Consider the following 26,354-nt stretch of genomic DNA (forward strand, 5'->3'; position numbering starts at 1 on the left):
GTCAGACTCGTCACTCGCTCTGAGGTGAGTTCTATTTACACTCCGTGTCCCTTTCAGTTGTGCGGGACATACAGGGGTGAACTCCCTCCTCACGCTGTGTCCAGCAGGCTCCACGACCATCCACGTCTCCTTTTCCGGGGGGCACGCCGAGCCAAGCTTACGGTCTCTGGCGTTTGCAATCAGGCAGCATAGCTGGGACTAGTAGGCGTCATGTCGGCTGCGTGTGCTGATTCGCCGACTAGTTTCGAACGTCACATCCGTTCTTCATCAGGGCGTGGTTTGTACACGGTGGGCCAGGCATTCATAGCACACCCCGGCTCCACCTACTATGAGTTGATTGGTCGGACAGGCCGTGATTCCTCAGCAAGGATCCCATTCAGCATTCCGGAACTCGGACATCTATACTTATATTCATACAGTTCCATGTTGTCCAAACAGAGGCATCAATTTAGGCTTCATTCATTGCGCTCAACACTTGAAGTGAGTAGCCAGGTGAAGGAGGTGAGCTAGATATCAAAGGTGGTGGGTATTGAAGTTTATTCTTCTATTGTGTATGAACTCACGTTATCTCCCACTCACACAAGAGCAACCAATCAGTACAAAGCACCATCAGTATTCTCAGAGCACCCATATAGTTGAATCGGCTTGCTTACGCTTAGCTTACTCTCAGTCCAGGGGAGGCCACAACCTACAATCCCAGGGGTAGGGGGAGGGAAGGGGGAAGGGGGGGGGGGGGGGAAGGAAAGAAGGGGGGGGAGGGGGGAGGGGTCTGGAGAGAGTGGGGGGACAGGAGGCGGTAGGGTGACCAGGAAAGGAGGGAAGGGTTAAAAGGATTAGGTAGGGTATGGAAAAATGTGGAGGAAAGAAGGGGGAGGGGGGGGGGAAAGGTGGGGAAGGGAGAAAAAGGGGGGGGGAGGGGAAGGGGGGGAAGGGGAATAAGGGAAGGAGAAGGGGGGAGGGGCAGCAGAGGGGGAATCAGGAACAAGGGGAAGGGAAAAGGGGGGGAAAGGGAAGGGATTCCCACTGAAGCGTTTAAATTGAGACACTAATTCTATAAGAAGCTTTTTAGTGAGAAATCAACATTCAGGCCCTGTGGACTTCTCGACCCAAGCCGATACATCCACATCGCCTCTAGACGAAGAAGCATTTCCTCCGTCCTCTCCGATCTTGTAGGCATGTCCACACAGTCAATACACATCGCCTTCAAGCCTACGATTGAGCTATTGTGCATTTCCTAAAAATGCTCAGCAATTGGTGATTTTTTCTCACCACTTGTGATATTGCACAAATGCTCTAGTAGTCGAGTCTTGAATGCACGTGTTGACATGCCTACATAGTACCTATTACAAGGACAGACAATGAGATAAACAACCCATAATGAATTGCAATTCATAAATCTCTTCACCCTATAGTTTCTTGAACCGTCTTGAGAGGTAAAAGTGTCAGTTCTCATTACAAAAGTACAGGCCTTACAGGACCCACAACGATACATTCCCTTTGGAGGCGGAACTCGATCCAACCATGTGCCACCTCCAATGTTTGGCAACTCAGATTGAACCAATATATCTCTTAAGTTTCTGGCACGGCGTGCTGTTAGCAAAGGTCTAGGACCCACTATTTCCCTAATCTTTGGGTCCAACTGCAGAATTCCCCAACAGCCACACAGGATTCGATTAAGTCTCTTCCAGTGGGCATTGAATTGTGTCACAATTCTAGTGTGGCCTCTATTTTCTCCACCAGCCTGGGGACGAGCACGAGGGCGGAGTAATAGCTCTCGATCCGTGCGAAGCGCTCTGTTGTAACTCCGCCGTAACATGCGGTTAACTACGCCTCTGATATTGCTTGCTTTTGCAACCTCAGGGACTGGAGGGAGGTGTGTGAGCAGAGCAGAGAGGACCCAGGGAGTTGTGGTAGGTGTATGAATGATGGCTGGCCTGCCCCTTTCATTATGTCAGACTGGCTGAGGCAGGCAAGCAATGTTGCCAGTTTAATTAACTTTAATGAGGAATGTTGGTTGCTGCTGATTCCTGAGTCCTCCTAGTATTAGTGACAAGTGAAGTGAGAGATAATTAGCTGATTAAAGTGTACCGGGGGTACACTTTAAAGATTTAAAGGGGGGTAAACTTTAAAAATATAAAGATTTTTCCAACATGTCTGATCAGATTTTTCTCGAAAAAAATTAGATAATCGTTCGAATTTCGTGAACGCCAAAAAAATAAATAAATATTTTCGTATTTTCGACTTTCATTCGATTCGACCACTTAGATCGAATAAACGGGAAAATCGAACATTTTTATTGTATAGTGTATGGGCACCATAAGTGTAGGTAACATTATTGGCTGCTCTTTTGATGGTGCTGCAAATCTAAGTGGAAACTATAATGGAGTAAAGGCTTGGATAAAAGCAATGTCATGTAATTCTGTATACACGTGGTGCTATACTCATGTTCTTAATTTGGTGATTACAAATGTCACACAGTGTGTCATTCCTGTGAAAACCTTTCTTCGGACTCTTAGAAAAACTTTCTAAACTAAAGAAAGTCAGTGATACCAGGTGGTGGAGCAAGCCGAGAGCCCTGCATACTATTTTTTGTTCCACTGTTAATCAGTAAAATGAACTGTACATAATTCTGCTATATTGTTTTGAACACATCTCTGAATCACCAAGATTTGACAGTACAGCTGTAAGTGAGGCCAATAACTTGCTTCATGCTTAGACACGATATGAAACCTTGCTAATTTCATTTCTTTTCATGCAGATCTTTGAAATTGTTGTCCTGTTTCAGACTATCTTTAAACATGTGGCATAGATATTTTGCAAGCATGGCGCATGGTACAAATTGCAAAAGATCAGATTAAAAAATTGAGGGATTCCTTTGCCCAGCTTAGTACATTGGTGGAATCTTTTGTCAAACGGCAAGCAGTACCCTTGTAGAGAATACTATTAATGCCGTGATTGAAAGCCAATTACCCCAAAAAAGGTTTGCAAAGAGAAAAAGAATGCCAGGAGAGTTGGCAGAGGATGAGCCACCCACTAACCCCTTTCAAGGGTTTAAATCCAAAGTGTTCTATGCAGTGATTAATTAGGCAATAACCAGCTTGGAAAATAAATTCTCCAAAAATGAAAGTATTATCAAAGAGATTTCATATCTTGACCCCAAACGCTTTTGTCAGATTAGACAAAGTGACATTCCAGAGGAAGCATTGAAAACTATTTCATTGTTAGCTGAGGTTGATCGTAGTCTAGCTAAAAATGGAACTTCTTAGTTTCAAAGAAAACTATGCAGCTCTGAAGAAACCGTGCATCCCTCGAAAGATTAGTGATCATGACAATGAAAACCTCACCGACGATCAAAGTGAAGCATGTGAGAACTGTCTCACTTGTTGCTATAGGCTCTTGTATGATTACAGCCTGCAATCTTCAGCATATACAAACCTTTTTTTGCAGCTTATAAAGTCCTTCTTACGCTTGCATGCACTCAAGTGTCTTGTGAACGAGTGTTTTCAAAGCTAACAATTGTGAAAAGCAGACTGAGGTCTTCAATTGGACAGGATATCCTTGAATCCCTTATATTAATGAACATTGAGGGGGATATCACCAGACGCTTACTCCATGATGACATTGTTTGAATAATTTGTGCATTCTTCTCCGTTGCTAAAAGCTTTGCTCCTTTAAAGAGAACCTGTACTTTAAAATTCTTACAATAAAAAGCAAACCATTCTCTTTATTATGTTCTCCTGGGCCCCTCTGTGCTGTTTCTGCCACGCCCTGCTGCAATCCTGGCTTGTAATTAACAGTTTTAAGCAGTGTTTACAAACAAATGACATGGCTTCTAACCAGAGTATGATATGCTGAGAACAGCTTACTGTGTGACTCATGCAGAGCTTGGAGAGGGTGTGTAACGCTTCTGCCAATGACAAGCAGTGCTGTACATTCCACATATTCCAGCCTCAGCCCAACAGAGCGGACAGATGAAAGGAGATAAGATTTATTACAGAGACAGTGCAACTACTAAAGGCTGCAGTAAGACAGACCACATTAGAACAGGCATAGGAACTTATAGAAGAAATAAGGCTCAAAATTTTGTTACAGAGTCTCTTTAAAGAGACACTGAAGCGAAAAAAAATATATGATATAATGAATTGGTTGTGTACTATGAATAATTACTAGAAGATTAGCAGCAAAGAAAATATTCTCATATTTTTATTTTCAGGTATATAGTTTGTTTTCTAACATTGCATCATTCTATAATATGTGCAGATTACACAACACTCTGCATTCAAAATGATTCTTTCAGAGCAGTCTGAACTAATGACCTCTCCTCTGGCAGATAAAAAGAAAACTGTTCACTTACAGTTGAGATTATAATAGTCAGATAACAGCCTTCTCCACGACTTTGAAAGTCGTAGAGATTAATGGCTTTTTTGCATAGAGATAACAACTGGAGTTTCTTAACTCTTCCTGTACTGGAAATAATTACACTGATGTATCTGATCTTAATGTTTTATTTCTTAGCTGTGCTACACATACAAATCATAATATCATAATTTTTTTCCGCTTCAGTGTCTCTTTAAAGGGTACCTTTTCAAAATAATCCTGACAAGAGAAACCTCACTTCAGGTTTAATATACCATATTAGAGGGATTTTCCTGTATAAACTGTTGGTTGTTGCGATAAAAAATGTCAAATATATCATATACAAATCTAAGTGAAAACTATTATGGAGTACAGCCTCGGATAAAAGCAATGTCATGTAATTCTGTTTACACGTGGTGCTATGCTCATGTTCTTAATTTGGTGATTACAAATGTCACACAGTGTGTCATTCCTGTGAAAACCTGAAAAAACAGCTGTGTTTCGCAGAATCCTACAAACGCAAATTATTGCAAATTTATTTCTGTTTTAAGAAGACAAATTTCACCAAGCATTGCTTATTAGTAGGAGGGCTTTTTGGTTTTTAATCCCCCTATACATTTCTGGTGGTTTGGCTCACACCGAGCTGCTTGGTTACTCTGATATATCATATAGGAGACACACAGTGATATTTGAGAAGTGAAATGAAGTTTATTGGATTTACAGAAAGTGTGCAATAATTGTTTAAACAAAATTGGGCAGGTGCATACATTTAGGCACCACAAGAAAGAAATGAAATCAATGTTTTGTAGATCCTCCTTTTGCAGAAATTACAGCCTCTAAACGCTTCCTGTAGGTACCAAATGAGAGTCTGGATTCTGGTTGAAGGTATTTTGGACCATTCCTTTTTACAAAACATCTCTAGTTCATTCAGGTTTGATGGCTTCTGAGCATGGAGAGCTCTTTTTAACTCACACCACAGATTTTCAATTACATTCAGGTCTGGGGACTGAGATAGCTATTCCAGAATGTTGTACTCGTTCCTCTGCATGAATACCTTAGTGGATTTTGAGCAGTGTTAAGGGCCATTGTCTTGTTAAAAGATCCAGCCCCGGCTCAGCTTCAGCTTTGTCACGGATTCCTGGACATTGGTCTCCAGAATCTGCTGATACTGAGTGGAATTCACGAGTCCCCCAAATTTGACAAGATTCACAGTCCCTGCACTGGCCACACAGCCCCATAGCATGATGGAACCACCATATTTTACTGTAGGTAGCAGGTGTTTTTCTTGGGATGCTGTGTTCTTTTTCCTCCGCTGTAACGTCACTGACGTTACCAGGGAGTCCGGAAGTCCGCCCGCGTCCTAGAGAGGGCGTATATGTCACTGCCTGACGCCCGTTCCTTCCAGGGGCTTCCCTGCAAGTTCCCCATTAGGTCCGGCTTACCGAAGGGCGTTCACATCTCCCTGCAGTGACGGTTAGGGGCCGGTTTGATGCGGGCTGGGAGGGTAGGAGCCACATACAGGTGAGTGTTTTGAATCTGTTGGCTCACACCAGGTGTAAAAAGTTCCCCATCAGGTCCACTTTGTACACAGTGGCTGGGGATTGGCTAGATAGACAGCCTACTATTGGTGCATTTGAATAGGATGTACTATATAAACTAACTGTTTGTGAGATACATTGAGACTGTCAAGGCTTGATAAAGGGGCATGTTCTAACGCTCCGAAACGTCGCTTTTGTACTACTTTGCACCAGATGAAAGTCTTTAAATAAACACTAAAAGAGCAATTTGATGGTGCTGGCTTAATCTTTTCTGAAGTTCTAAAGGTTTTGGAATCGGTAAAAAAATTTTTTTTTTATTGAGGTTAGTTAAAAGACTTGATTTGCAGAGTATACCTTTAAAGAGGATTTCTAGAATCACTGCAGAACAGAGTATTCTACCTATACAAGGCCAGAGGGCTTATCTAGCCACCATGGTCAGAGAGGCAGTCTGTTTCTGTAAACATCGAGTGTTTTCATATTTTCTAAAGGTCAACAAAGGTCCTTCTCAGATTAAGGGACATGTCACTGGAACATGGAATATTCCAGGGCATGTGCAGTAAAGACTGTGATTGTCAGGATATCACAGGTCCTTATTAGCCAATAGCTGGCGATGACTTAGTGATCCGTCCCTGCTCAGATGATGTCACATTTAACTCTTTAGAGTTTAGTATAAGAAGAGCTAAAGAGCTCCGGGGGGGGGGCATCGGGGTTTCTGATGACTTCTGGCTGATGACTTCCACTTTGTACTCTTTTTGTAATGTCTTGTCATCGTATCTAACTGTATGCTGTATATAGGCCTTAGTGCAACGTAGTATAGATGTAACATAAGAGAAAGCCTGGTTGCCATTTAAAAGGAATGGACCAAGAGTCTGTAACGCACAGAGGACTTACTACAGACCAATGGCTTTGCAGAGGTGTAACGAACATGTAGAGATAAGCATCTGTATATCTGTTTACTGAATAAACTCCTGCAACTTTGACGACATCTAAGAAGTTCTATCTCCTATGCTGTTGCTGTGATGAGGGTTGAGTTATCACACTTCCTGTGATATGGTGCCGAACGAAGGTGTAGTGTTGTTGCCCATAGCAGCCAACAAAGATTTATTACAATGACAGTGCCCAAATTTATACACCTGCATAATTTTATTCAAACAGTTATTGCTCACTTTCTGTAAATCCAGTAAACTTAATTTCACTTCTCAAACATCACTGTGTGTGTCTTCTATATGATATATTTACCTGACATTTTTTATTATAACAACCAATTTATACAAGAAAAACATGATGAATAACAAGGTTGCCCAAACTTTCACATCCCGCTGCATAAGTGAGAATTCTCACTTCAGGCTTGATTACAGTGAAAAAATAGGATGTTTAGTGCTCAGAAAATTATGTTCAACCTCTCTTTCTCCCTCTCTAGAGACAGCTCTCCCTCTTTCTCCATATGCCTATAACACCACAGTGACCGCTGTGGATGTCACTGGGCCCCTGTACTTCTCCAGCTTACTCCCCCCCCCCCCCCTTCCCCCCCCCACACACACACACTATTCAAAAGTGGCTCAGAAAGGGAAAACTCCTTTATAGCACTATGTCCTGTCCTTGTTCCGTTGATGGGACACAGTAACTCTATAGGGGATGCAAATCGACCTTGCACACAGCTGATTTACTTTTTCTCTAGCTTACATAGTCAGCTCCTGTGTGCATGCTGAAGCAGCGCTTGGTTGTGCAGATATGCCTTTGTATTTTGTATCTTCTGTAAAAAAAAATGTCTACAAGCAAGCTCAAAGGAAAAAGGTAGCTCCTGTTCTTGCCACAGGTTCACAGTGTGTGCCAGTTACTGATATTCTGTGCATTGCTAAACTAGGCATTGCTTACAAAGGGGAGAATGAAGCTGCACATACTTTAAATAACCCCTGATGTGAATCATGGAAATTTGCTTGAACATGCTCTGCTTGTAGACAAATATGACAATCTCCAAAAGCACATAGACAAGGCTGTGGCCATGAGTAGTAAAAGTCATTGCACCCCAACATTACTATAGTAACCTTGTTCACCAAAACTGTTAATCAATTGATCTCCATAATGGGAAACGTGGCCAGTTGCTGTGAGCATGTTGAAGCAGCGCTTGGAGTCGGCAAGAGCAGCTTTCATGCTGAAAGGTGACCTCACCACATCAACACATCTTGTGCCGAAAGCCTGTAGAGGGGACGTTTAGTGTCCCATCTCTATCGGCATTGTTGTGGGCATTTGTCGGCTCTTAAGACACCACACGTGCAGTGGCAATATCTGAGTAGGAGAATTTTCGTCTCTATCTTGGATTGGACTACATAGAGAAGCACATGAAGACCATCATACTTAGCTACCCACAACAATGCCTGAAGAGACAAGACACTAAAAGTCCCCTCTACAGGCTTTTGACACGAGATGTGGTAAGGGAAATCAGCTGTGTGCAAGGCTGTTTATGGTCCCCTACAGAGTTACTATGGCCCATCACAGTAATTAAGTTCAGGGACAGGATTTAGCACTACAGTTTATTTATGTATCACATTATAAAAAAGCAAATGTTGGTTACTTCAACACTTTATGTCAGCAGTAAAACAGCTGTGAATGGCACAGCCTTATTTATGATAGTGGGTTTTTTAATGCCTGTTTTAGTAATTAGAGCATGGCCGTTATGCGGTACGGGTTCCTAAATGCATGCATGCTTTGCCTTTTTGACAAATGATTCCACCAATGTAGTAATTTTATAGTAAACAATGCCTTTTTTTTTTTTTTTTGCCAAAGAAACCTTAAATAGAAGTTCTTTGACTTCTGTTTATCACAAGAGCAGAGTTGCTTGCATTTGACTATTCTACTTTCTCATTTCAATGGGTTTACAAAACCTTGCTAGAAATCACGAAAACTTCTATTGTAACAGAAAACATGCACATTGTAAGCATGCTTTATAGTTACCATGTTTGTAAAAATACGGTGTGTGTACATGCCTTTACAAACAACGGGTTCGTCAGACCCTCCCGCAGGGTGGTCATTCTGCCGACAGTATCACGTGTGTACAAGCTGTCGGCAGACTGATGAGACTGTTTTTGACTGATCCGCTCAACGGATCTGTTTAAAAGCACCTGTTAGTCTTACCGGTAACGGTGTTTCTGTTCAGCAGCCGGGACACCCTCTGGAAGGAATGGCTCCGCCCAACCCCTAGGAAACACAAACCAAAAAGTATAAAAAGCTCCCGCCCCCCTTCATTCCCAGTGTATATAAAGAAAAAACCGACCGGAACACCAGAAAAAAAGGAGAAGCGAAGCACCTCCTAGTGACCCTTGTAAAAAGGAAAGAATAGGTATGAGGAAGTGCGACAGAAAAGGGTGGGCAGTAGACGGTGTCCCGGCTGCTGAACAGAAACACCGTTACCGGTAAGACTAACAAGGTGCTTTCTCTCATTCATCAGCCGGGACACCCTCTGGAAGGATACACAAGAAAACACCCACCTAGGGAGGGACCACAGACAGAAGCACTTCCCTGCCAAACGACAGATCCTGTTGAGACAGGACATCCACTCTATAATGTTTGATAAAAGTGGAAGGGTTCGACCAAGTTGCCGCTTCACATATTTGCTGGACTGTGGCCCCCGCTCTCTCTGCCCAGGAGGTTGACATGGACCGCGTCAAATGTGCCTTGATACCAGGTGGTGGAGTGGAGTCTGAAATCTCATAAGCTAAGGCTATAACCTGACAAATCCACCTGGCGATAGTCTGTCTAGAGGCCTGCTGACCTCTATTCTGTCCCATAAATAACACAAATAAATGTGAAGACCTCCTAAATTCTCTAGTTCTTGAGAGGTAAGATAAAAGAGCTCCCCTAACATCTAAACAATAGAATTCCTGTTCCCTGGCACAGGAAGGATTATCACAAAACGAGGGAATCACTCGATTCTGTGATCTATGAAAGTCTGACGACACCTTTGGTAAATAGTTTGGATCAAGACGCAAAACGATCTTATCCGGGAAAATAGTAAGGAAAGGATCCTTAATCGATAAGGCCTGAGGAACCCCTAACCTTCTGGCCGTAGTAATGGCTATGAGGAAGGCTACTTTGAACGTCAAAAACTTTAAGTCAATTTCATCAATGGGCTCAAATGGGGCTTTGGATAAAAACCCCTAAGACTAGCGATAAATCCCACTGAGGCATAACCTTCTGCCTCAAGGGGGAAGATTTATGCACAGCCCGAAAAAAATCCTTGATTAATTTTTCCTGTGCCAGGGGTCTGTCTAGTAAGATCGAAAGAGCAGAACATTGTACTTTCGGGGTACTCAAGGCTAACCTCATTTCCACTCCACTTTGAAAGAAGTCAGGAATCGCCCCTATCTCAGATTGGACTCTGTTATTAGTAGCACACCAAGAAGTGTATACTTTCCACACCTTACTGTAAATTTTGTGGGTGACTGGTTTCCTACATTTCAGCAAGGTATCAATAGCCTTGTCCGAAACCCCTTTGCTCCTTAAAATTAGCCTCTCAGGGTCCATGCCGCCAGCTTGAACAACTCCGGTTTGGGATGTAAGATAGGACCCTGCCGAAGAAGGTCCCGCCTGACAGGGAGACACAGATACGGTTGAATGGAGAGACTCAGAAGCGTGGAAAACCAAGGCCTCTTGGGCCACACTGGCGCAATGAGAATCAGTTTTACACCTTCTCTCTGCACCCTCGCTAGAACCTGAGGTAACAGTTTGAGAGGCGGATTGAAGGTCCAGGGTAGAGAGAGAGAGCGTCCAATCCCAGAGACCTCCCGCTGTTGTGAAGGGAGAAAAACTGAGGAATCTTTGCGTTTGCTGGAGACGCAAAGAGATCGATTTCCGGGGCTCCCAAAATTTCCGTGACCCAAAGAAAAACTTCCTGATTTAGTTCCCACTCGGAGTGGTCGAGAATTTGGCGGCTTAAAAAGTCCGCTTCCGTGTTGAGAGACCCCTTTACATGAACCGCCTGCAAAGAAAGCAGATTCTGTTCTGCCGCCTGAAAAATGTCCGTCGCCAGGAGGGAGAGACTCTGCGATCTGGTGCCTCCCTGTTTGTTGATATATGCAACCGTGGAGATGTTGTCCGAAAAGACAAGCACATGATAACCCTGAAATCTGTCCAGAAATGCCAGCAGGGCTTCCTTTACAGCCAAGAGTTCCCTGTAGTTGGATGATCTCTCTCTGATTGTGGGAGGCCACTTCCCCTGCGAATGAAGACCCATGAGAGTGGCCCCCCAACCCCAAGCACTGGCATCGGTATAGATTCTTAGAGGGTCTTCCTGTCTCCAGATCCTGCCCTCTTCTAAGTTGCAGGACTGAAGCCACCAATGAAGGGTTGTCTTTACCTGAAGTGGAATGGGAACCTCCAAATCTAAAGATTCTTTGGTCTTGTCCCAACTTATCAGTAACCAGTTCTGGAGGACCCGTGAATGGGACTGGGCCCAATCCACCGCCGGAATGGTGGCTGTCATTAACCCCATAATTCGCATGATTTCCCGAATTGCTACTTGATGAGACAAGAGTAGCTTTCTTACTCCTGTCTGCAATTTGTCCACTTTTTGAGGAGTCAGAAAAATTCTTTGTCCAATGGAGTCGATCGCATAACCCAAAAAAACGATGGTTTGAGTGGGATTCAAGTTCGATTTCTTGTAATTCAGGATCCAACCCAACTGGGATAGAGTCTGAATCACCAAATCCCTGTGGTGTCTGAGGACCGCCTCTGTCTTGGCAAAATTAAGTAAGTCGTCGAGATAGGCGATAATGCTTATCCCCTGGCTCCGCAACAGTCTTATTGGTTCTGCAAGCACCTTCGTGAAGATGCGAGGGGCCATTGAAATCCCGAAAGGGAGCGCCTGAAACTGAAAATGATATATTTGATACGGCATTCGCACCGCGAATCTCAGATACCTCTGATGGGATTTTGCAATAGGGATGTGAAGATATGAGTGGATGTTGTCCATCCTGAATTTTATGTAAATTAAATAAGGGTTCAGTGCCTTTAGGTTCCTCAACCTAAAGGCACTGAACCCTTATTTAATTTACATAAAATTCAGGATGGACAACATCCAACATCCACATCCACATAAACCTGAACTCCCCGTTGGTTTTGGTCACCCAAAAAACGTGGGAGTAATAACCCCGAAATTGCTTCGCCCGAGGCACCGGTATTATTACTTCCCCTGACATCAAACTTTGAATTTCCAGCGCAAGGCCCCTGGCCTTGGCCGGATCCCTGGGAAACGTGTTCACAAACTTCCTGGGGGGAGGAATAACTGAAAACTGTGGACGATACCCGTCCTTTATTATACTCAAAATAAAGGGATCTGGACTGATGGCTTCCCATTGGGACAAAAAAAAATAAAGAAGCCTCCCCCCCACTGGTAGAGCGTCCCTTCTCAGCTGAACGAGAGAGCACGTTCTCCAACTCTTTGAGGGGAATCTTTTGTTTGGCAAAGGGAATAGCACATAATCTATTTTTAGATGTCAAGTCCCCATCCCAGGTTTTGAGCCAGAGAGCCCTTCTAGCTGAATTAATCAAAGCAGTGGTGCGCACGGAGATCCTGACGATTTCTACCGCTGCGTCAGCTAAAAAGGCTACCGATTTCAAAACCGTAGGTAAGGACCTGATATAATTATTTAAATCGGAGCCTGATTTGACATGATCAATTAAATTATCCATCCATATTCTTAGGTTACGGGAAATACATGTTGATGCCACGCTTGGTAAAAAGGCAAAGGCTGCAGATTCCCAAGCTTTCTTCAAGGATAAATCAATTCTTTTATCCATAGTCTCCTTTAATACCCCCGCATCCTCAAATGACAAATCAGTATTCTTTGAGTGCTTAGAGAGGGCTGCATCTAACTTAGGACATTTAATAAATTGATCTATGTCTGACAGGGGAAAAGGAAACTTCTTTTTTGCAGATTTAGGGATAAATAATTTCCGTTCAGGTTCCTGCCATTGAGAATTAATGATCTCTTTTAAAGATTGGTGTTTTCTGCGCAAGACCGGAATAAACCTGATCCTGTGCAGAAAGTGCCTCCTGAATCTCAGGAATTTGTTCTGTGGCATATACTGCCTTGAGTAATTCATCTGTCTCTCCTGTACTGAATAAAAATCTGGCAGCTTTCTTCAAATCTACATCAGATTCCTCCTCAGATATGATACTTGCACCCTCCTCCATGTCGGAGAAATCCTCTCTCCCCTCTAAATCCTCCTCCTCTTCCTCCTCTCCTAAGGCATCAGAGTTTAAGGGTAATTGAGGGAGAGGGTCCCCTAAATTGGGAGCAGGTACTTGAGACCCCCTGTAGCCGCCGAATGAGAAGGGGCTGATGAGGGCCCTGCTACTGCTACATCCTGCGGTACAGGTAAAAGGGATTCTTTAAATTTACCTAGAGTCTCATTAATGTCCTTTTTTTACAGATTTAAGTACATTTTTGAAAATTGCTGAAGATTCAGAGGCTATAACAGCGTCAATGCAGGACTGACACAAAGTTTTAGAATAATTAGAAGACAAACTAACAGAACACTGACAACATATCCTAGATCTAGGTTTATCAGTAGAAGATTTAGACTCCACTCTTGTCTACAGAAAAATAAAGGGAGACAAAAAAAGGAAGAAAGCAACAGTCCCATTAACACTCTATTCACATAAAACGGAACTGTTTTGGGAAGAAAGAATCTCCCACTCACCCCACCCTCAGACTGCGTCTTGGACGTTGCAGAGGCGGAGGATCCTGCTGCACCTGCAGCTGTTGTCACATGGCCTGCGGTGCCGGGAGTAGTAGTAGCGGCGCCGGTGCCAGTGGCGGCAGAAGCACTGGCCCCTTGTTCCTCCATCTCTACGCCATGCCACGCCAAGCCGCCGCCTCCTATGCGAGGAAGTACGCGAACTTCCTGTCGCCTCCCTGTGACGTCAGCGGAAATGACGTCTGCGCTCCTCCGCTATAATTTCCCATAGAGCGGCCGCGCAGGAGGAAGGCGGCGGGGGAACAGCAACCTCCGATCAGCGTTTCCCCGCAATGGCAGCAGCACCTTCCCGCTCTTCTTCCGCCTAGACCAGGTACTGTGCCGGACTCAACTCACCCTCTGGTGAGGAAAAACATAACAAAATGGGAGCTGAATTTTTAGCTGTGTTCCCGGGCGGAAACACAAAAGAAACTGGGAATGAAGGGGGGCGGGAGCTTTTTATACTTTTTAGTTTGTGTTTCCTAGGGGTTGGGCGGAGCCATTCCTTCCAGAGGGTGTCCCGGCTGATGAATGAGAGAAAACAGTCTTATCAGTCTGCCGATAGCTTGTACACACATGCTACTGTCGGCAGAACGATCGCCCCGTGTGAGGGTCTGACAGACCCTTTGTTTGAAAAAAATACAGCTTGTGTACGTGCCTTTAGTTTCATCATTTACACTCACCTAAAGGATTATTAGCAACACCATACTAATACGGTGTTTGACCCCCTTTCGCCTTCAGAACTACCTTAATTCTAAGTGGCATTGATTAAACAAGGTGCTGAAAGCATTCTTTAGAAATGTTGGCCCATATTGATAGGATAGCATCTTGCAGTTGATGGAGATTTGTGGGATGCACATCCAGGGCACAAAGCTCCCGTTACATCACATCCCAAAGATGCTCTATTGAGTTGAGATCTGGTGACTGTGGGGTGCCATTTTAGTACAGTGAACTCATTGTCATGTTCAAGAAAACAATGATTCAAGCTTTGTGACATGGTGCATTATCCTGCTGGAAGTAGCCATCGGAGGATGGTGGCTGGAAAGTGTACTGGTTAAGGGCTCTGCCTTGGACATGGGAGACCAGGGTTCGAATCCTGGCTAGGTCAAGTACCTATTCAGTAAGGAGTTCAAGGCAAGACTTCCTAACACTGCAGGGTGGCCTCTTGAGCGCGTCCCAGTGGCTGCAGCTCTTGAACGCTTTGAGTCCGACAGGAGAAAATCGCTATACAAATGTTCGGATTATTATTATTATTATTACATGGTGGTCATGAAGGGATGGACATGGTCAGAAACAATGCTCAAGTAGCCCGTGGCATTTATGATGCCCAATTGGCACTAAGGGGCCTAAAGTGTGCCAAGAAAACATCCCCAACACCATTACACCACCACCAGCCTGCACAGTGGTAACAAGGCATGATGGATCCATGTTCTCATTCTGTTTACGCCAAATTCTGACTCTATCGAGACCTATCAGGCCAGACATTTTTCCATGCTTCAACTGTCTAATTTTGGTGAGCTTGTGCAAATTGTAGCCTCTTTTTTCTATTTGTAGTGGAGATGAGTGGTACCTGGTGGGGTCTTCTGCTGTTGTAGCCCACCCACCTCAAAGTTGTGCGTGTTGTGGCTTCACAAATGCTTTGCTGCATACCTCGGTTGTAACAAATGGTTATTTCAGTCAACGTTGCTCTTCTATAAGCTTGAATCAGTCGGCCCATTCTCCTCTGACCTCTAGCATTAATAAGGCATGTTCGCCCACAGGACTGCCGCATACTGGATGTTTTTTCCCTTTTAACACCATTCTTTGTAAACCCTAGAAATGGTTGTACATGAAAATCCCAGTAACTGAGCAGATTGAGTGAAATACTCAGACCGGCCCATCTGGCACCAACAACCATGCCATGTTCAAAATTGCTTCTATCACCTTTGTTTCCCTTTCTGCCATTCATTTTAGAGTTCAGGAGATTGTCTTGACCAGAACCACACCCCTAAATGCACTGCCATGTGATTGGTTGATTAGATAATAGCATTAATGAGAAATTGAACAGGTGTTCCTAATAATCCTTTAGGTGAGTATACATGTCAGCTCAATTGCACTTTAAAGCAAACATAACCATTGTTCTGGATGATGGCAAGCACTCAGCCTTCAGTCATTTATTGTAGGACTAGTAGACCCAAGCCCGTTTAAAAACGGGTTCTAGGTCTTTTTCCGGCGGCTGTGCATGCGCGCGCGTGTGACGCAGGCCCGCACCCGCCCAGCTCACTCGCCCTCCCAGCTCCCTGATCCCAGCTGTCCATTACTGCGCACATGTGCAGCAACAAAAAACCTGGGACACAGGGCCAGCTGGCTGCTGGACGCAGCGACAGTTAGGTTTTATCAGGTAGGATAAGCCTTTTGTTGTGAAGGAATTTGCTTTGCATTCAGAAAAAAAAAACATTCCCATATAAAACAAAGGAAAGTGGTAGAATTTTAACATTTGTGAAAGGTTCAAGGTGTATTAGATTGGTGTTTTGGTAATTGTATTTGGTGTAAGATACAGTCAGGTCCATAACTATTGGGGCATTGACACATTTTTGGCTCTATACACAACCACAATGTTAACATACCATTTTATATATGCCTTTGGTGCAACATGTAATTTCATAAGTAGATGTTTCAGTTCATGTTAACTTTTAATAACTTACCAAGATTTGTAATACTTTCTAATCTATCCTTGCTGCTGTGATGTCAATGTTGTAAAATCGAAAATAAATAAAATCGAAAATAAAAGGCAATATTGTTGAAACCGCTGTTTCATTTTTTTTTTTTTATTATTCCGATGCTTAAGGTTGGGGATGTGTGCTCCACCTCCAAGTCATGGGCTGGGTGGTCACTTGATTGAAATTTCTCTGGTGGCCCCAAGGCTCCCAGTCCAACCCTGGCCTCCCTAGAATTAGTTAAAAAAAACTCTAAATATATAGAGGAGTATGGAGGTCTGGGGTATTCTAAAGCCCAAATGGGGAGTCCTACCATGAAGCACGTGAAGCCGCTGGACAGACACCTTACTAGAGCTGCAAGTTCTGAGGGGGATGCTTGCTGGTATAATGTAGTACCAACTTGCTGTGTCTCACATAGACCTCCTGACACCCTCTGAAATGCAGAAGTTGTCTAGAAACGCTCTGTAAATTTTCTGGCAGTCCAGGAAAAGGAAGTTTGTTTTCCCAGACCTGAGGACTGAAAACTAAGGGTGGGGAGAGAAAAAGCTTTCTGCTCTCTGCACAATTGTTCTAATGACCACATCAGACACTGATAAGGAATCATACAAAGTGTTGTAGACAAAGATCTGTACACAATCCCTAATCTGAGTGCAGCAGGGTCTTGCATACAGAGCCCTGCCCCAGCCTCTCCACCCCCTTCCCAAATGCTGGGTACTATAGTTATACTGGAGGAGTCTGCAGAGCCAGTTCTGCTCCATCAGAGGTGGTCAGAGTGAATGTAATAAGAAGCTGGGACTTGGAGCACACTTATCTGTCAAGTTTTCAGTGAGCATTTTTCTGTTTGCATTTTTTGCACACCATGTGTGTCTGTATGTAAGAAACTATGCATGTTCTATCACAGAAGCTAATCTAATTGATAGAAAAATTGTGTGCCATGTTTCACTGCTGTCTGTTTTTATCTGCATGGGAAAAACATATTCAAGTGTGCACTAGCCAATTGATTACCATTGGTTCTCAGTTTTCCTGTGCAGGAAACACAGACAAGTGTGCAGCCAGAGGACAGGACAGCATAGTGAGATCAGGACCCAGGAGTAGCAGCTGGGAGAGATATGTACCCCAGCAGTGAGTATCGCTGTCCTTTGCTGTGTGTGTGGTTGGTGGTATAGTGGTGAGCATAGCTGGCCTCCACGCAGTTGACCTGTGTTCGATTCCTGGCCAAAGTATGTGAGCTTGCTTTTGACATACTACAAATTCCTGCAAGACCAGAGAGAGAGGTGGTGGTGATCCTTTTTGCTATTGAACCTGTAATCCGGATATCTGGGAGAAATCCGCGGATATTCGGGTCGGTAGTGAAACTATTTGCAGATAGCTATCCGGATTTCTGCCTAACTATCTGGAATCCAGATCTGGCCGGATAGTGGGAAAATGGTCGGATATCCGAGTTACCCGGATATCCGAAATCCGGATGAGCATCCCTGTCAGCAGGTCTGTGTGCTTATGAGGACTCTGTCACAAGTGGGGGTGGGGGTGTCACAGGATTTATTGTCTTGCGTGACCAAAAAGGCTAGAAATGGCCCTGAATACATAAATGTTACAGATGACGAAAAGTGGATAAACCATAACGCAGCATTTCACTTAACAATTTTGCTAAATTATTTGTAGTAGATACTTTCTTGCTAGGAAGTGCAAACATTTCCTACTAGCAAAAACAAAAGCAGGATGGCTTTATAGTACTCAATTTCTTTCCCATAAGCAAGCATCCCATACTCGAGGCAAAAGGATAAAATGGTGGCAATAGGCATAAGTGTGCAGGAGTCCTGCTTACCGTACCCACGCCCGCCTTTTGTCTGTAAAAGGCCCAGTTGTTGCGCGCAAGTTGCCCAAGTCGCGCGATACCATGCTGGCGCAGGCCTGCGCAATGCCTCCTTGATCGCACTACCATAGCTGGGAGCATTCTGGCTAGGTAGTAGGCATGCACAGACTGCTCCAAGCTACGGAAGCGCGTTCAATGAGGTGTACCGCAAGACTTGGGTGATTCGCCTGCACTAACGGGGCCTTGTACAGACACAAAGAGGGGGACAGCAAGGAATGGGTGTTGCAGTGTTTAGGAGTCCTGCCCACTCATGCCTATAGCCACCATTTAATCAGGGCATTTTGCCTTGGGTATCCTTTAACAAGTATAGTTTAGCCTGGACTAATGATCTAAATTTTGATATAACAGACCATCTGCTCACAGCAGGTAGACATCTACATAAATTCACAAGATGTAACTCCCACTGGGAGCAATATCAAAAAGGAGTGTTTAAATAGTATGGAACAAAAGATTGGAAATTGCCAGCTTTTTCTAAAGATAGTTCTCCCTTGAGCTAGAAATGTTCACAAGCAATAGGCATGCTCTGACACATGTGGGATTGTCCAATTGTTCCAGCTTTTTGGAGGGACGTTAGGCAGGGAACACACTACATGCGTTTTTTGCGCGTTTTGCCGCGAACGGCAAAACGTGCACGATTTTAGAGGCTATTGAAATTACTAGCCTAGCGCAGGAAACGCTGTGCCGCATGCGTTTGTGCGCGTTTGCGTTCGCGTTTTTCTCCGCGTTTTCTAAACGCACAGTTTTCTGCTTTTTCCTGCACGTTGCATGGCAGTACATGCCATGCAATCGCATAAACGCGGAAACGCATGCGGAAAAACGCACGCGTTAGATGCGACCGCAAAACCCGGAAACGCAGGGGAAAACGGCCCTGCAAGTGTGTTCCCTGCCTGAAGAGTAAACATTTCTTTCATACAGAAACTTTTCCCTCACCCTCAATTAGCTATATGGTTTCTTGGACTAGATTTAGATCAGAAATGGCCCAATCCAGATTATTCATCTCATGCTAGTTGAACACTTGTGATTTCTTCTGAATGGAAATCGCTAGACTATTTTCTATACCTCAACTCTTGGCCACAGTTCAAGCAGAATCTATTAATGGAAACTAAAATATAATATAGATCTTTCTAGCAGGGTGCAAATTTAATCCTTCCTGAAACATAGCTAAGTCTTCATCAGACCTGCCTTACTAGGCACTGTAAATGGTGTAATGAGGTCTATAGAACTGTACGAGTGTGTACAATTTTTTTTTAGATTTCTTTCTTTCCTTTGGCTGAATAAATACTGTATGTATTGTTACAGATATGCATATTCAACATCGCATTGTGTACAAGGCTTTGTAGGTTTTAAAATTTCAATAAAACGGTTGGGGGAAAAGTACAGACGTATGTCAGACAAGCTGATCCAAAAAAATAACAGTCAAACAGCTGTAAAAAGAAAATTACATAAAAAATACTATTACAAACCTTTTATAATATTCTTGAAACTGGCCAGGTATAAGGGCAACAGGATAAGGACTCACTGTAGTCATTTCTGCAGGTAACATTGTGTACTTTCCCTGAGGCACTTGTATTACCTATTGAGTGGACAAAACAGTGAATTAAATGTTCTTAGAATTAAGTAAAATTACATAAATTAATAAAGGGGAGGGGGAAAACGAAAGAGGACACAAAGAGGGACAAAAGAGAATACAAAGGGGACAAGAGAGGGCACATAGGGGGACAAGAGAGGGCACATAGGGGGACAAGAGAGGGCACATAGGGGGACAAGAGAGGGCACATAGGGGGGGCAAAAGAGGACACATAGTGGGGGGGCAAAAGAGGACACAGGAGGACACAAGGTACAAAGGAGGACACAAGGGACAAAGGAAGACACAAGGGACAAAGGAGGACACAAGGGACAAAGGAAATAAAAGAGCACACAAAGGGGGACAAAAGAGGACACAGGGACAAAAGGAGGACACAGAGGGATGGAGAAGGACAAGGGACAAACAAGGAGACAGGGAAGGAGACGGGTCATACAAGGACATGGGAGGACACAAAGGGGAACATGCAAGGACCCCGGGGCAAGACAAGGACACAGGGAACACAAACGGGCACGGAGGACGACACAAGGGAGGCAGAGAAAGACACAAAGGGGACAGAGGAAGACACAAGGGGGACAGAGGAAGACACAAGGGGGACAGAGGAAGACACAAGGGGGACAGAGAAGGACAACAAGGGGGATAGATGCGGACACAAGTAGTACAAGGGGGATGCAACAGGTACAAGGGGGACATAATAATTGGGGGCGGGGGGGCATAAGCAAGTCATCCCTGGTTTAGCATAATTTTCCCCTGTTTTTTGTCCTCTAAACATAGGTGCATATTAGAAGTGCAGGTTTACAAACTGCATTTTACATTCAAGTTTAAAATATAAATAAAACATTGTCATTCAATTTGCAAAGACTTAAAGGTTTATTGTGCAAGAAATGTTTGAGTTGCTTCTTGGTAATAAACTAAGTCTTAAGGCCCATACACATGCCGGATTTCCGCGAATGACGGGTCGTTTGAACGTCCCGTCGTTCACCCCGCTAAATCGGGCGTGTACAGACTATCGTTCGCCTGATAAGAGTGAGTTTGAGCGATCCGCCGGGCGGATCGCTCAAACTCACTCTTATCAAGCGAACGATAATCTGTACACACGCCCGATTTAGCGGGCGAACGACGGAACAACGGGACGTTCAAACGACCCGTCGTTCGCGGAAATCCGACGTGTGTATGGGCCTTAAGGAATACCGAGGTGCAAAAAACTGGAGGTGCCTGTTCTCTGCTTGCTGTCTTAATCTAGTCACAGCCTGTACCGCACCAATCAGTATTTTTGTTTCCTCTAAATGCTGTTCTTCACACTGAACTATACCAAACTCTAGGGGTGTGTAGAGCATTGCCGGGGCACAGTGACAGGTTTTGAGCGCAATCAGAATGTGTAGCCAGGTTCTAGGCATCCTGTATCATGGTAACAGCGTCCCCTATATCACATCACAAAAGGCGCTGTTACCATGGTACAGGAAACCTAGAAGCAAGAAGGACATGCGGCACATGGACTCAGGAGGCAAGTAACAGTAGAACATTCTGCTTGCCCCCCTCCTGTTGCTCCTTGGCTACACAAACAGGGGGGCTCTATGTCTCCCTGAATGGGGGACTCCCTGAGTACCTAAAGAGGGTGGCCTCCGTGGCTTCCTAAATGGGGTAACTCTCTGACTACCTAGAGGGGGCTATCTAATTGCCCGATTTAAAATATATATTTGAAATAAAAAAAGAAGACTTGTTTTTATTGTATTTAAAAACATGCAACTGTTTTCCCAACCAAGATGGTCACATCGGCACATGGCTTTAAGTTACTTTTTTTTTTAAGTTCCTTAAGTTAGTTCTTAGCTTTGCTGTAGTTTTTATTTATTTTTTTTTCGCTTTTTAGCATTGGTACTACTACCTATTACACCTTTTAGTACAGTATTGGGGCAAGAGTGGGAAGGAAGAAACCTTATAATCAAATGTCGGCACAGCCGCAGCTCCCGAAGCCACACAGATCCAGGCCCGAAATCTCACATCTCATCACTGACCTCGACACGCTGCACCCCCGAATGTAGCAGCCACCGGATCTCAGGGACACACTTCTTCCTCAGCAGAAAACTACTGCTCTTGGGCTTTTAGCACTCCTGTGCACCGTCTTCAGGCCTGCCTACTCGGCTTCTACATCAGCCGGCAACCACGGGGCTCCAGCTCCAGGCCCGCTCAACCAGCCCTTCCACCAGGCTCAGGACCTCCAACTAGGAGTCTCAAGCAACACTGCCCACGGAAGCTCCAGAGTCCCCGTAGTCACACGAGCTCCAGTATTGCCGGCATCCAGCTGATACTTGGCTCCACATGGTTGCCACGTGGCCTTCTCAGCAAGGTGGAAGGCACATCTGCCCCCCGCTCACCACCGATACTAAGGGGAAGCTCATCTGCCGCCACACACCACCTGGACTGTACGACGGGGACCACTGGAAAGCTGCTGCATTGGATCGCAGCAAGGGTCTCCACTTCTGCAGCTCTTCCGCCCCGCACTAGGCCCTACTCCCTCAGCATTGCCGATGACCGCTGCTGGCCTCCCCTACAGGACAAGTGAAATATGGCGAGACTATGCCGATCTGTTTGCTCCACTGCTGTTCCCTATCATGTTGCATTGTTCTCTGGGCCCTACTCTGCTTCCTGCATTGAACCCTCGGGCTGTCTCTTGCTCTTGCACTGCCTCCACACTGGCACTGACATCTTGCCACTAAACTTCCTCATTGACCTCAACCTGCCTCTCTCTCTGCCTTGCCAGCTCCTGTAAATGCATGTCTGGCCCGCTCTGCTTGCACTGGCCACACTGTACTAACCTGCCACAAACTCACAGTCACCCTATCCTGGACGGAGCTCCTGAAATGGGAGCCCCTTGCTCGCAGCGACTCGCTCTATGGTACCTCCTTGTGAGAGTGTCATTGTCCACATAACACACCTGACCAGGAGTGCCAGAGGCCCTCCAAACGCCACCACAGGAGGAGAAGGGCACGGGTGAGGCTTAAGAGGAAAGCCCTACACTCTCCCATACCAGCTATACTCCTAGCGAACGTTTGTTCCCTTCCAAACAAAGTGGATGAACTGCTCTTACTAATTGGCCGCAAACACTCGCTAAGCAGGAACACCCCAGTGCTCTGCTTCACAGAGACCTGGCTAAACGGAAACATCCCCAGAGTTGTCCTCCTTTGTTCTGGTTGGGGTCTACATCCCCCCGGATTCCAACACCAGGAATGCCCTGTGAACACTCAGCGACTGTATCTCGGGGTGAGAACCTGCTTTCCATGAGGCTCTCATCATTATCTTTGGGGACTTAAATAGCGCAAACCTGCGACAGGAGCTGCCCCGCTTCCAGCAACACTTCACTCAGAAATGCATACAAGGACGCTCACGGCGCTCCCTTGGGGAACTCAGACCATTGCTTAATCCACCTGATCCCCACTTACAGAAGGCAGCTTGAGACGACAAAGCCCACCACCAGAACTGACAAAAAGTGGACAGTGGACGCAAAACTGAGATGGCAGGCATGCTTCGACTGCACTGACTGGTCGGTCCTGGAGGCACCCACCCTTGAGGAATGGTCAGATAATGTCCTCTCCTACATCACCATTTGCAAGGAGCTATGCATCCCAACCAAGACCTTCAAAGTCTTCCCAAATGACAAGCCCTGGTTCAACAGCAACCTCCGACTACAAAAAATCAAGAGGCTTACAAGTTGGGTGCCCCTTAAGAGTTCAAGGAAGCCAGGAATGCCCTGAACAGAAAACTGAAAGCTGCAAAGAGGACCTACTCTAAAGGTGGGCCTCAGCCTCCAGTCTAGCAACTCGCGGGAAGTTTGGAAGGGCCTCAGGGCAGCTACAAACTTTAAACCCCTACATCAACTTGCAGCCCCCAGCTTCCAACTGGTGGAGGAACTAGAGTTCTACTGTAGATGTGAGCAATAACCCAAGCAGCCCGAAGTCCCAGCATCTTTGACAAAGGAGGCCCGGATCCCCCTGGAGGCCAGCGGCTCCCCCACTCTGACTGCAGTACGGGAGGTGGATGTGCTACAACACTTCTGCAGACTCAACCCCAGGAAAGCCTCAGGCCCAGATGGAGTGTCCTCACACTGCCTTAGAACCTGTGCGGACCAACTAGCTCCTATCCTCACCTCCCTTTACAACAGTGCAGCTCGGTGTTGAGTCCCTCCTTTGCAAGTGGCTTAAGGACTACCACTCCAACAAAACACAACGGGTTAAGCTTGGTGGCCGTGTCTCCAGCGAGAGAACTACCAACATTGGCGCTCCGCAAGGGTGTATACTGTCCCCACTCCTGTTCTCTCTGTACACCAACAACTGCACCTCGGCCACTGACTATCAAAGCAGGGCTGTGGAGTCGGTACAAAAATCCACCGACTCCTCAGGTTAGGATTCCACTGACTCAGACTCCTCTAATTTGCATATTACAATCTTGTTGATTAAAAGTATGTAACATGAAATGCATCTCAACTGCCAACGCTTAGGAATTTTAAAAGACAACTGAAGTGAGAGGGATATGGAGGCTGCCATATTTATTCTCTTTTAAACAGTACCAGTTACCTGGATACCCGGCAGATCTTCTGCCTTTAATACTTTTAGTCATAGACTAAAACTAGTCCTTGGTAAGAGTACTTTTAGAAGGTACAGACAGGAACAAAGAACATCTATCAGGCCCTAGGCAATGTGACTGTGGGTACATATGTTCAGGTACTCTGCAGGAGAATGAGGCGATTCTTCCTCCATCACACATTCTTCATGTACAATCTGAACCAGGTTTATGGGTGATAGACATCACCTCTGTGTTCAATGTGCACAACATTCTCAGTGGATTCCCTGCAGCTGTGTGGGGAGTGCATATGTAGAGTAAAGTACTACTGTGTAACAAAGTAAACCTGAAACGGATGAAAAGAAAAGTTTATACATACATGGGGCTTCCTCCAGCCCCCTTCAGGCTGATCAGCAGGGATGCTCAAATTCGGCTTCGGGAGATATCCGGATTTTTGCTATCCGGATATCTCCCAGTAATGCTGTGCGGGCTGGGCGGGGGGGGTCAAGCTTACCTCTCTGACGTCTTCTTCGCTCGTCCCTCGGCGCCTCCCACGATGCGCTCCATGCGCGTCACGTGATTACAAACACTTCCTCCTTCAACCCGGAAGGAGGAAGTGTTTGTAATCAGGTGACCGCCGCTTGGAGCGCATCGTGGGAGGCGCCGAGGGACGAGCGAAGAAGACGTCAGAGAGGTAAGCTTGACCCCCCCGCCCAGCCCGCACAGCATTAATGGGAGATATCCGGATAGCAAAAATCCGGATATCTCCCGAAGCCGAATTTGAGCATCCCTGCTGATCAGTCCCTCGCTGTCCTCCTCCGCCACCTGGATCTTCTGCTATGGGTCCAAGTACTTTAGCCAGTCGGCAAGTGCGCATGCACACACTCCGGCGCTGGTAGCGTACTACACCTGCACAGCACTATTGCACAGGTGCAGAATGCTCCTGGCTGTGGGAGCGGCACACGGCCGGACTGCGCTGACTGGCTGAATTACCGGGACTCGTAGCAGAAGATCCAGGTGGCGGAGGAGGACAGCGAGGGACTGATTAGCCTGAAGGGAGCTGGAGAAAGCCCCAGGTATGTATAAAACTTTTCATTCGTCTCAGGTACCCTCTAATTCATAGTCATCAAACCAAATTTTAACATATCAAATTATTTGATTTCATGAGCAAAAGGAGTGCATACATCTGCATAAACCAGCATCAATGCAGAATTATTTCCATCTCATTGATCATCTCTACTAGAGACAACTACACATCAGGCTTTATTCTTACAGCATAGAGGTTATTTAGTATAGATAAGAGATTCCTGTGTACAAATCATATACAGTCACAATCAGATATGTATATCTGACTTTAAAAATATGGGGACTGCTTTATTTTAGCAGCACGAGTAAATATTTGGTTTACTTAATTTTTATAGACTAAGGCCTGGTGCACACCAAAAACCGCTAGCAGATCCGCAAAATGCTAGCAGATTTTGAAACGCTTTTTCTTCTTTTTCTGCAGCGTTTCAGCTAGCGTTTTGCGGTTTTGTGAAGCGTTTTTGGTGTAGTAGATTTCATGTATTGTTACAGTAAAGCTGTTACTGAACAGCTACTGTAACAAAAAACGCCTGGCAAACCGCTCTGAAGTGCCGTTTTTCAGAGCGGTTTGCGGTTTTCCTATACTTAACATTGAGGCAGAAACGCATCCGCAATCCAAAATCTGCAGCAGCCCGGGAGTATGCGTTTCTGCAAAACGCATCCCGCTCTGGTGTGCACCAGCCCATTGAAATACATTACCCTAGCAGATCCGCACCCGCAAGCAGATCGCAAACTGCAGCCGAACCGCTCTGGTGTGCACTAGGCCAATGTAAAGCAATTACTGTATATATAATTTTTTTATGATGACTTATCTGAGAAAAAGAACATTTTATCATATTTACTATTTTAATTACAGTTTAAATTCATTGAGAGTCAATATTGTTTCCTGACTCCGACTCCGACTCCACAGCCCTGTATCAAAGTTATCAAATTCA

General features: G+C 45.2%; 1 protein-coding gene across 1 annotated transcript in view; it reads right to left on the reverse strand.

The window, feature by feature from the left end:
- The window catches only part of PHF10 (PHD finger protein 10), a 475,129-nt gene that overhangs the window by 266,690 nt on the left and 182,085 nt on the right, over positions 1-26,354 (reverse strand). Inside the window, exon 5 of the mRNA XM_068233401.1 lies at positions 19,664-19,773. Coding sequence (XP_068089502.1) covers positions 19,664-19,773 — 110 coding nt within the window. The remainder of the gene's footprint in view (positions 1-19,663; positions 19,774-26,354) is intronic.

Source organism: Hyperolius riggenbachi, chromosome 4 (assembly GCF_040937935.1).
Source record: "Hyperolius riggenbachi isolate aHypRig1 chromosome 4, aHypRig1.pri, whole genome shotgun sequence".
NCBI classification, from domain to species: domain Eukaryota; kingdom Metazoa; phylum Chordata; class Amphibia; order Anura; family Hyperoliidae; genus Hyperolius; species Hyperolius riggenbachi.